Here is a 13,070-nt window from a genome sequence, read left to right on the forward strand (position 1 = left end):
TAGTAGGTGCCAGAAATGTGAGCAGTTAGATGTCTGTTTAATCGGTCCACAACTTTAATGTCCCCAACGCCCTTCCCCTATATCTGCCTGAACAGATCCTAACCAACTACCAATTCATGACTATTGCAGTATTAACACTTCTGTGATAAGAGTTGTCACTAGAGAGCAGAGTGTTGCTTCAATTTCTGAAAACTACTGTACTTGACCATTTTAGCAACACCCCCAAATGAGGGCTGTTCCCAAACCCAGGACTGGGTCTGGAGCCTGGTGTGCTAGAGCTACCATCTAGCCCTGCAAACACACAGCACTAAACTGGGCTAGAGCGAGCATCTAGCATCTAGCCCTGCAAACACACAGCACTAAACTGGGCTAGAGCGAGCATCTAGCATCTAGCCCTGCAAACACACAGCACTAAACTGGGCTAGAGCGAGCATCTAGCATCTAGCCCTGCAAACACACAGCACTAAACTGGGCTAGAGCGAGCATCTAGCATCTAGCCCTGCAAACACACAGCACTAAACTGGGCTAGAGCGAGCATCTAGCATCTAGCCCTGCAAACACACAGCACTAAACTGGGCTAGAGCGAGCATCTAACATCTAGCCCTGCAAACACACAGCACTAAACTGGGTTAGAGCGAGAATCTAGCATCTAGCCCTGCAAACACACAGCACTAAACTGGGCTAGAGCGAGCATCTAGCATCTAGCCCTGCAAACACACCGCACTAAACTGGGCTAGAGCGAGCATCTAGCATCTAGCCCTGCAAACACACAGCACTAAACTGGGCTAGAGCGAGCATCTAGCCCTGCAAACACACAACATGACTCTCCAGCCAGCCACACAAAGAGATCTTTCTTCAAAAAAACACAATTAGGAATCTGTCGTCCCCCCCCAGATCTGGCTGGCAAACATTTTCTGGAGAACTAATTAGGGAGGTTCCTTACAGGCTGTCAAAGGCTGTCGTTGGATTGTTGCCTAGCAACAGGACAAGATAAGGGGATGTAGAGAAACAATCACATCCCGGGCCGTTCCTGGTGAATATGCAGGACGGAATCTAAATCAACCAAAACTGCAAATCACAACGGCCACCAAACCTCAAAACACAGAACTCGGGGGAAACGTGCATAGAAATTTCTTATCAGACATCTGATGTGCCACAGCCCGGCCTGTGTGTGTGCCTCTATTTAATCCCCAACAAAAAGGGGGAACATTTCACACTGTGTCTCTAATTACTGTGTATTTACATAGCAGTTACTTAGTAAATAATTACAATGTTATTATGCATAGTTACAATGTACTTAATGTGTATGAGATAGCCCTAACTCTAAACATATGTAAATACACAGCAATTACAAACACTTAAATGTAACATTTCACCCAAAAAAGGTTGACATGTTTGGTTTCACAAGATATAGTCCAATGTGTATTAATAGGTACTTTTCCTGTGTGACGATGATTTGCCACTCATGATACCCTTCTAATGATTTGAATCCCATCTATCTGGACACATGCTTATCACCCTGTATAATATCTAGCTGACCTTTTTGCACTGGTGTTGCGTAGCTGTAGCGGAGGGTTAGAAAGGAAGAAATGAGCTTTGCTAGTTTCCTAATCCAGGTCTTTCTAGTTGTGTCCTTTGCATATACATTTCAGCACGTGATATTAAAGAAGCACCATCCCACACTTGTGTTCAATTTGACATTGAAATATAGATCAGTGTCATCTGTTTACAACAGTCTTTTATACTTCTGCCCCTCTCCCCTCTCCTTGAAACCTGCTTGCAACTACAGCACATCGCTAACACCGTCACAAACACCTTCTGTTGCTTTCAGCAAGAGTTAGAAATCATTTTCCTGCCAAGTTATTATTGAGACAAGAAAACAGGAAAAAGCATAGAGCTGATTGTCTTCAATAGAAGCTTATGAGACATCGACCACTATTAACATGTAAAAATGCCCAGGACACTGCAGACATGCATCTTGCGCTGACATTTACAATATCTTAATGAAAAGGTGAGGTTTGAGTGGCACTGGAATTTGATTACATTCTCCCCAGCTAGCTATATTAAAATAACAGGCTGCCCTGATGATAAAAGAAATACTGTTTTACTTCCCGGAGAAAACGACAGCGGGAGAGAATACATCAGCTTGAGTTGACATCATGTGCAGCTCGTTCACCAAACCAAATATTTGACAGGAGTCGCCAGAATTGACAACTTTAGTGGCCTTGAATGAACTGTGAATGTGTTAGCGTCCTCAAAATCAAGTGCTCCTTGATGCAGGGGACTATGCCAGCACAGTCAGGGGTGAGCACCACATCTTTCATTTACTTTATTTGCAAACTGTATTTTACAGGGAAAACATGGTCAACATGGTGTTCAGATTGTCAATGTGGTATATATTATAGTCTGTCCAGACAGTTTCTTCTTAAAATACATTTGAGAGAGTATCATGAGGAAACTGACAATCTGGATGAGCAGATCCAAACTGTTAGTACATTTTAAACCCTGTTTCGTAAACTTTATTGCAATAAGAAAGTTATCATCACACATATGTCCCTTGTAAATCTATATATCAGAGGCAAAGTTTATGAATATGCTTTACCATGCTTTCACTATGCTTTCCTATGCTTTACAATGCTTGCCTATGCTTTACAATTCTTTACAATCCATACCTATGCTTTACAATGCATACCTATGGTTCATTACAATGTTTGCCTATGCTTTACCATACCTTGCTCAGGTGAGGTGTCGTTCTGCAGCTGATTCATAATTCATGCAACCCTAGTCTCGTATCTTATAAAGCGCTTTGTGAAGGTGGTCCACTATGAAAAGCACTATATAAAAATAAAGATTATAATTATGCTTTCACTATGCTTTATTACACTTTGCTGTGCTTTTACTGTGGGAAAGTGTTCAAATGGCCAGGCTGCTGATTTTGTGACGTGAAAGAGTTGGAGAGCTTGATATAGTAAGGAGCTGGATCTGGTTGGAGTTTTTGTATAGAAGTGCAGAGATAATAAAAAGAGGTTCGTTTTAAACTTTAAACAGTTTCCAAAACGTCAACAGTAACAGTCTTGTGTATAAATCTCACCAAATCTGCGCGGCTCTGTTCGCTGTTCATTGGATGACCTCGGAGCACTTCTGCTTCCGCGGTTTTAAATAGAATGTCTATCTTCCAAAACCCTACCAAAGAACCCTCGCCTGGCTACAGCTGCGCCAAGCAGCGACAGTGAACAGACACGGCTTAGCCTCATACACGCAACAATACATTACAACCAAAGTGCACCTTTATTGCCAACGTCTGCCCACAAATGCAAACAAGTTGCCAAATCCCTTATCCGTGAATCAACAATACACGCATTACATCATTGTCTACAAACACTGGCAATGCATTTACCACGCGTGGAATGCAGTTATAGTGCACTCTAGGCTGTCGGTACGGAACACTACTAAAGACTTATAGTAGACATAGTAAGACGTGCGGACAATTTCTCGAATGTCCGTCCGCCCCCCCCAACCCCCCTCTCCTTTCCCGCCTCCATAAATTTCATATGGAAAAACACACAACAAAACCAGCCTTATACCGAAATAGACTGAATGTTTTGTAATATTCTAGCGATTTCCCAGACAGACAGCGTAAGGAAATGCAGCTCGTTCTGTGCTATTTATAAGTCAGTTCATAATAATAATAAGACTCAAGACAGCAAAATACACCCCGCGCTAGTGTACTAGGGACCCTATGTGTTGTCGGTGTATGGTTGTCATGTGTCCTTTAACATTTAGAAAGTGATGATCCTAACGTAAACCATTGAATGACGCGGCACACCTCTGCACCTGGTTGCAAATGGAATAAGGAGACACTAGACTAGACAGCCTCCGATTTGACAATCACTTTGCAAAGGCTAAGCTATTCATTTTCTGGAACAAATCATCGTGTCAGGGTTTCTATTCCCCCGATTGGACTCCTTGCTATTAAATTAATATCGCGTATGTCAACGAATCACAAGATCTCATTACAGACAGCTTTGTATGAACTGTGCTGCGCGCTTGGGTGAAATCTTTGCGGTAAACTGAGTGCGTTCTGGAGAACTAGTTGGCTTTCAGCGGGAGCATTGAAGATCCCTGTGGAGTTCAGTACTAAGATATGCCCACAGCACCATCTAATGGTAAAGACAAGTAAAAACTTTTTTTTTTTTTTTTTTTTTTTTTGCAGCTGGTCAAGAGGCTGTCGGGTTAAATGTGCATGCAAACAACATCTAACAACCGAACAGGTAACCAAAGCCATGCCATTTAATATTAACAATATAAAACGACATTTTAAAACAAACCCTGTCTTACTGCCATTTGAGTTTCAAGCATTAAAACAGGTGCGAGTTCAACAGCAATATTTCGATTAATTGCGTATATTTTGTTTAGATTAATAATGTTGTTTTAGAAGGTTAAAATAAATAAATAAAGTTTAATTTGCAGTATTTTTCATGCAAGAGTTATCAAGGGTTTTCAGCACCAGTTGAACAAAAAATCTGCACAACACAGGAACGAATTGCGCTTTCAAACACCGAACCGTTTATAATGCCGAGAACCAAGCCCTGCAGAAACGGTGGTTGATCAGCAAGATGTGAGAAATGGAACAGACACCTGTGTTTCTTTCTGATAATTAAAAAAACGAATAGAACATAAAAGGTTAACAAGTTTATAACAATCAGTGACAACAATCACTTGACTTCTGATCAGTTGAGTTGATTTTGAATAATTGACTGTTTAGTTTAGTTTATTTTTTTCCTTGAAAAGGAGTCTAACCCGCTCCACAACCAGTATGCCAAACAGTACAACACGTATACCGGTGCTAACCAGGATAAAGCGGTGCTGAGAATAAGTGACATTATATACAAGGCGTGAGAAAAGAACTATCTGTGCGTAAACTTCTAAGAAGTTGAAGTCGTGGCTTGTACTGTTACAAGTGGACCTTCGGGGTCGCATTTTAAGTGGGTGTAGTATTAAATTACCACAGAGGAAGCTACCATGTTCTTTTTCAGATGTTACTATTACAGTGCAAAATACATAGCCGGTGCACATTGTGACGTGGCGCACTAGCTGTGTTTAAAATCGCTTACATCTGGATGTATAAGAATTAGCTTCCAATCGACAGTTCTTGTTTCAGGTACTCGATATGTCAGTGAGTAAACAATGCTTGCAAACAAATTATAAAACAATGGTGTTCTTAATAAGAAGAAAAAAGAGAAACGCTCATCGGTTTTGACCTCGCCGTTGTACGTAGAGCTTGATTAATAAGAGATCTCGCTCCTCCACAGGTTATGCACATAACGGTACAGTAATGTGGCAAAAACTAAATGCAGCTCTGGTTAAGAGATCTTCTGCCGAATTCATGCTGTACACAGTGTGTACAGAATGAATTACGCACGCTGGATGCGTCCTGACTTCTTCGGTCGAAACACTATAGTGCGCCAAACTTTTCATTGTTACCTAGCTTTTGATGTAACAATTACACACACACTGTTTAATCTCTTAACCTTTCTCAGCAACAACCGAGAAAGAATGCGAAATCCACCAACAGCAACAAAATTGAAAACTTACCTGGAAAGAATTGCCCGTTTATTGTCTCCAAGACTTGAAAGAGAGAGAAAAGCGCAAAATACATCCTTCCTTTCATCCTTCTAATGTTCATTCCACATTCCATCCGCCGGTCCCCGGGTGCTCTGTGTGTGTGTGTTGGAGGTTTCCTTGCATTGGTACTGCCAGTAGTGAGTAGTTAAAGGCAGAAGATGCTATCCTGGTCTGGTTGCTTGGCTCCAGTTGGATAGCAGTAACTGATGGAACTGGGAGTAGAGAGAGTGAGAGAGAGTAAACTCGAGGAAGCCGTTTCCCCGGGGTCCTCAAACCTGTCTCTTCACACAACACCGCGGCTTGCTGGCTGGCTGGCGAGCGCCTTCGTTTTTAACTTTCAACACACCGGATGCAGAATGCTCGAATTCTCAAGATCTTGGTGAAACGGATTCTGCGCTTTGATTCTAACAGAGTCTACAGGGAACTGAGTGCAATTAAGAAATTGCACAACATGAATTATACTGTGCACTTTAATCTGTAATGGGAGGCGTGATTCAGCTGTTGGTTTTTTTTTTTTTTTTTTTTTGTCCTTTGACTTCTACCCTGGGTGTGTAAAAACAGAACGAGTATATTAGATTTAGAAATGGGAAAATGCAGATATGTTTGTAAAGTCCCTGTACTGTTTTACATATTTGCAATATTCATGACAGCAAAATAAACCTTTGATTACAAGTACAAAATAGGGGGGTTGGGGTCTCCCCAATGTCTTGTTTAAATTGGCTATTTTTGTATACATTTCATATGATAAAAACGGTGGTTGAAAGGGAAATATGGAGCTGAGGGGGGCAGTGCCTAACACACTGTCATCCCTCTTACCTTAACACAATCAACTCTTGTGTTTTTTTCTATGCAAGACTTCACATGCTATATGGTAGTTGATGCCACTGTTCCAGTGGTAACCCATTTGGCAAGATTTGGTGGCGGTCTGCCTTGTTTTATTTCATGTTGTTTATCCCATACAATGTCCATTTCACTGTACAGTTGTGCTGTGAAATCATACATCACTCACTGTAGTTGGTCCACATATCCTATAATACTGTTTCAGCTGCCCTTGGCCCTTTGTTCCATGTAGCTAGGGGCTCTCCTTAGTGATTATCTTGGCCCCTCACTTTAAGCACTGATAAAACAAAGCTTTCACCCTGCCCCACGTGTAAAGGAGAAATGTTTTCAGTCAAATTTAACAATTACGAAGCAGAGTGTATTCTTTAAAGCTAATTAACTGGCAGAAGTTCCCACTGTGGGCAGATAACTACTTGATATGACACCTGTGAGTACCCCAGCTTGAGCAGAGGAAACCAAAATAGTTTTGAGCAGGCAGTTCCTTTCCCACATCGGGTTTTTTTTCAGTCCCTCAAGAAAGATCATAATCCATATTTCCCAAGGCTTACGTTTGACTTATTGTATCTTCTCTCCACTGTTTTTGCCGCTGAATTATTAAAAAAAAAAAACCCGGACAGGTTTTTTTTTGTTTGTTTTTTTAATTACTCCCCTCCAATGTTTTTATAGTTCTGCTCTGTGTCTGCCATGAATACAGATCATACTCTGAAGCCACAGGGATCAGCATGTAGTGTAATTGAAGCTCATGCACTGTAATTGAAGCTCATGCAGTGTAATTGAAGCTCATGCATTGTAATTGAAGCTCATGCATTGTAATTGAACCTCATGTAGTGTAATTGAAGCTCATGCAGTGTAATTGAACTCATGCAGTGTAATTGAAGCTCATGCAGTGTAACTGAAGCTCATGCATTGTAATTGAAGCTCATGCATTGTAATTGAAGCTCATGCACTGTAATTGAACCTCATGTAGTGTAATTGAAGCTCATGCAATGTAATTGTACCCATGTAGTGTAACTGAAGCTCATGCATTGTAATTGAAGCTCATACACTGTAATTGAACCTCATGTAGTGTAATTGAAGCTCATGCAGTGTAATTGAAGCTCATGCATTGTAATTGTACCCATGTAGTGTAACTGAAGCTCATGCATTGTAATTGAAGCTCATACACTGTAATTGAACCTCATGTAGTGTAATTGAAGCTCATGCGGTGTAATTGAAGCTCATGTAGTGTAATTGAAGCTCATGCATTGTAATTGTACCCATGTAGTGTAACTGAAGCTCATGCATTGTAATTGAAGCTCATACACTGTAATTGAACCTCATGTAGTGTAATTGAAGCTCATGCAGTGTAATTGAAGCTCATGTAGTGTAATTGAAGCTCATGCATTGTAATTGTACCCATGTAGTGTAACTGAAGCTCATGCATTGTAATTGAAGCTCATACACTGTAATTGAACCTCATGTAGTGTAATTGAAGCTCATGCAGTGTAATTGCCCTCTGTAATTGATACAGCTGTTTACATTGCAAGGAATAAAGGAATGAAAAATAGCAAGGTCAATTAATAACAGCAACATGTGTTTAAAAAAGACTATATTAATTTGTATATTAGTGCTGCATACTGCCACCACCACCCCTGTATGCATCATATAATTAGACATAGAATCACATAGAATCACGAGGTCCTTCTACAATATTGATTCCCTCAAGTGCAACCACTCCAGTGTGTTTTTAAATATTCATTTTACTGTGAGTTAGAATAATTTGTATATTTTGCTTCACTCGGCTTCACATTTGGGTTTAAGCGTGAAGGTTTTGCCAACTTTAAAAAATGATGTGTCTCCTATGTTTTTATAAAACGCTTGTGTGTGCTATTGGAGCTTAGCTAATTGAATCAAGTAACTGCAGAAAAGATGCCTGACAGTAAGTGTTGGTAAAGCTGGCGCCCGGGTTAATGCACTGTCCGATTCACATGTGGAGTTCATGAGCGCCAGTGCAGCTCAGTTCACGTGTGCAGCTGAGCCAGTGTATTTCAAAGCGCTTACTCCACTTTTTAATTAACTCTGAGTTAAAGAGGCAAAGCATCTTTTCAAAACTAAAACCGAACATCTCAGTTATACGAGTCGAGTTCTCTCAAGCACTCTCAATGCGTTTTGTGTCTCATTTTGTTAACATGGTTAAATCATTATTTCGGAAACACTTTACAGTAAGTGTCTCTATTATAGCAGTCGCTTAGTAAATACATGTGTGCTTACACATCACTGCAACGTTACTATGCATCGTCACAGTGTACTTGTGTGTAAATCTTTTTGCATGATATAACCCTAACCCTTTTCTGATACAATTGCGTGCTTACATATATCGTGCAAAAAAGATTTACACTGATGGGCTGAATGGTCTTCTCTCATTCATACAAGCATGGTCACAACCCCTTTTTCTTGTTGCTCAGGCATTGCCACCCCCAGTTCCCTAGCTGATACCCCTTGCATTACTAGTGACTGTTACCCCCGGTGCGTAGAGGCATTGAGGACAGTGGTGGTTAAATGCAAACTCCGCAGGTTGTTGTTGCCTGGAAGTGGGATTCTGACGTGTACCATACAAGCAGAAGTAATTGCCTTATTGAAATTCCACTATTACAGTACTTTGGTGTGGCGGCCAATTTACGATTCCATTATATAGTGATGTAAAAATCAATGCACCATTAAACAAGAAAGAAGCATGTTTACTGCTGATTGGCTTCATGTTTGCAAAGGGTCTTGACCTTTTTATAATGCAACACAAGAATAATCAGTCAAATATAACCATAATAATTTAGCACATAAAACAAACTTTAGGAGAGTTTCTCAAGTTGGCATACAATCCTTAGACCACCTCTGTGTTCCATATCTAAGCAATGAAACTACCCTGGACAATAAATGAGCTGCAGCTAACCCAAGGGTTGCAAAATAAATAAGATTGCTCTATCTTTATACTGTAGCTTCTTTTAAAAAGTACCAACAAACTAAAACTTTGAAACTACTAGCACTGCATAAAACAGCAACTAACACTGCATAAAATAGCAACTAAAAAAAACATCACTTATCAGTATCACAGCTGTTTCTTGTGTTACTTGGTTTAAAAGCTGCGATAGGTGGATAGTGGTGCCATAATTAAAACTGAATCTTGATATAACCGGTTGTTTTTTCCCCTTGTACATGCCGTTAAAATGTTGTTTTTATACATTTATAAAAAAAAAAAAAAAAAAACAGCATCTGGCTTTTCTTTTGCTTCATTTCCCATCGCAATCCCACGGCTCTGAAGCTAATCCCCTTGCAAATGCAGCATCACCATGGTCTGTCATCGCCGTTGCTGTCTGTGCAAATGGCTACGCGTGTTTCAGTACAGCACATGATTTCAACGCCTTTGTTCGGATAGGAGCTGCGTTGCTTTTCACACTGCTGAACATGTGTCTGTTCTGTTCTGAAGCGCAGCTGGAACTCAGTGCTCTGTAAGGCGTGGTAATCGCACTCTGTGCAGCCATGACTGGCATGTTCCCGCGGGACGTGGCTTTTCCGATTTGATCTGCCTTGATGATATCTTACCTGTAGAGACTGAAATTAGCCGCCCGCACTAGAGAGCTGATCCACTTAATAAAGCAACTGGAATGGATGCGCCTAATTAAATCCATGTGAATTAACAGGGATGAATGAAAAATTGCGGTCACACACACACACACACACACACACACACACACACACACACACACACACACACACACACACATATATATATATATGTTGGCAGATTTTATTTTTGTATTATATGACCCGTAGAAATTGCACAGGTCATCTGTAACGCATACACTGACACAGGAGGCAGGTACATATGTAAATCATCAAGGTGGGCTGCTTTACACCATTGTCAATAGTTGCAACCCGGGGAGCCTGGCAATAGATGAGTATATAATGTGTTCTGAGCTACAGCGCTGCTTGAATTACTGAACCCTTTCCAGCTATTGAATTGTCATAAAGAAATCTTGTCAGCTTGATGGTGTTCCATCAAACCTGCATGATCTGGCACATTTTCTCTTTTCTTCACAGAACTGTTGCCTGCGTGTTATGTTCCCCTGAATATATGAGACGTCTGTGATGGTATTTGATTTAGTGGCAGGTGTTGTAATAAGCTTCAGCGGTGTGAAATGATTACCGGCACCCTTTCTTACTCTGGAACTGTAATTGTGTGAGAGTATTAGTAAAACAGCATGCTGTGCAGGCAGGTGAAAGAATATCTCAGGACCTGGTGAGGTAGTGTTTCAAACTCCAGACACTTCATTCATGTACTGCGTTATCTTTAAACCGCAGCACATGACGCAGTCTTTGCTTTAAACATAATAGAGAGTGTCATAATAAATCAACGAGCAGCAACAGCCAGCGCCATCTAGTGCACAGCTGTACATTGCCAACAATACAAAATAAAAATAAAACAAATATTGGACGTGTTCACTAGGTGGCGCTTGCTTTTCTCTAGCCTGGGTTACATATCCATGGCAATCAGCTAAAACAGAAAAGCAATTCTGGAGCTCTTGTCAAAGCTCCTTAATACTGTATATGTGAATGTGTTGATATTTCTGAGACAAATCTTTAGAAAGCAAACATGTCCCCTGCTTCCTGGTATGAAATCACTAGTGCCTTCCTTTTTAGTTTCACTCCAATAGTCTAACTGCAAACAGGCCTTGTGACCAAACGCACAGGAAGTGAGTGGATACCAGGAAGAACAAAGAACCAAACGGTGTTCAATGCCAGGCAAAGGAGAGAAGTTGCAATACTGCTGACTAGAGTCGGGTTTTAGCTGGATCCTCAGCATCCTTTTAGCACGAGCAAACTTCACGTTTATAAAAAGAACATAAAATTAAAAATGCACAACCTGACACATTTAATCATGCAAGAGAACCCTAACTGGCTGCTAAAAACGCACCACCAAACTGACTTGAAGTCCACGTTCACATCTTGCTACCCTTTCAACATATTGTTTGCGTTTTAAATGTGCCACTCACAGCTGAGCACCTGTCAGACTCACTACATCTATCTAAAATAGTGCAGTCTACATTAATAGAACTGTTCACAGTCCCCTGTCTCTCCTGGGTGCTTTCACATGCTTTCACATGCTCATTTATTCGCCTTTCAAAATATCAAAGTATTAAAGTCAAACTAAACAAATGAACAAGGGAAGGGAAAGAAGGGTTTGTTTTGTTGTCTTGTTAACTTGCAATGCCTGCGAAAACATGGCAAGATATTAAAATCCTTTTGTTGATCAGAGACTTGCAGTGGGGCTTTGCTTTCAGAACCCTGAAACAGATCCAGAAGACTTTCAGCTGTCAGATCTTCCCTGGGATGTTTCACTGTCCATTCATTTATTATTTCACCACTTTTTTTTTTTTTTTTATGCATTTCCTTTTACAGTAAGAAATATATATATATTTTTATTTTTATTTTTAGGGCAGTTTAGTTTTATGATCACAACTGCTATCTTGTAATTAAAAAAAGACTCACATAAAACAATGTAATCTCCAGCACACAGTAGGAGCACAGCAGCGTCCCCGGATTCATTTTCATAAATTGCAAGACTTGCAAGAAGGTCAATCGTACACATAAATCATATTAGGGGCGTGCAGCGCTGTTATGACTTACACCCATGTGAACGTGATATCAATTTGCACGGTATAATTTTACAGTTTGCATTACCTCCTCGGTCTAAAAATGTAACACTATTTTCTGTTCTTTATGGTTCCTGCTGCAAGAAAGAAAGAAAGAAAAAAGCAGCCAGATCACCACAACAGGGTCTCCCAAGGAAGAGGGTAGTCTGGGCAAGAGCTCGAATTAAGTACAAACGCCGCTGTCCCGGCAGACCAATCAATTGTCGAAGGTGGCAGGGTGGCAAACGGTGATTGCGATTCCAACGTTCTCCAAATGCCATGTTTCTAGAGGCTGGATCATGTCATAAAGTAATATTTAGAGCTGTCAGGGGAATGCCTGTGCATATAATACAGTTAGTGCGCCCTCATCCATAGAACGATCCACATCTCCATCTGCCAGTCCCATTTGCTTTGTCAAAAAGTAATGTAGCGGCAGTTACAGGTTACGTGCTTTTGTCTCGCTTTAATCGCCATCTTACTCCAAAATAAAAGTTTATTTCATTTTTAAAATGCTTTTTTTAACACTGTAGTGTTAAATGTAATTGCATTTGTGCTATCTAGCGTTGATTCCAGCTACTGCCGACATTCAAAACACAAATTCGAGCTTTTGAAACACCACAGAGTTGCACACGCTATTTGAAAGGGAATTTGCACTGCTGTCATTTAAAATGAAAATGATTATGAAGCAGGCAGTGGTACAACGGATACTAAAATGCAATGTGCACCTTTTTTTGCGAAAGGAAATAAAAATGTTGATGTTTTATAATAAATAACAGGCAATTTAGGCACTCTCTGTGGTGCTGAAATGAATCTCATAGAATGTCTGTTACTTTCTGTGAAGCATACAAAAATGGGTCAGATTGTATTTCCGTGTACAAATTCTTATTAAAAGTAACCCGAGCACTGTATGTGTTTTGCTTATATATAAAATGTACCGAT

General features: G+C 40.4%; 1 protein-coding gene across 1 annotated transcript in view; it reads right to left on the bottom strand.

The window, feature by feature from the left end:
• Nucleotides 1–6,022, bottom strand: part of LOC121297858 (receptor-type tyrosine-protein phosphatase T) — a 156,562-nt gene extending 150,540 nt beyond the window's left edge. Inside the window, exon 1 of the mRNA XM_041224402.1 lies at nucleotides 5,596–6,022. Within this exon, the coding sequence (XP_041080336.1) occupies nucleotides 5,596–5,698 (103 nt within the window). The 5' untranslated portion in view covers nucleotides 5,699–6,022. The remainder of the gene's footprint in view (nucleotides 1–5,595) is intronic.
• Between the last annotated feature and the right edge of the window lie 7,048 nt (nucleotides 6,023–13,070).

Source organism: Polyodon spathula, chromosome 23 (assembly GCF_017654505.1).
Source record: "Polyodon spathula isolate WHYD16114869_AA chromosome 23, ASM1765450v1, whole genome shotgun sequence".
Taxonomy (NCBI): domain Eukaryota; kingdom Metazoa; phylum Chordata; class Actinopteri; order Acipenseriformes; family Polyodontidae; genus Polyodon; species Polyodon spathula.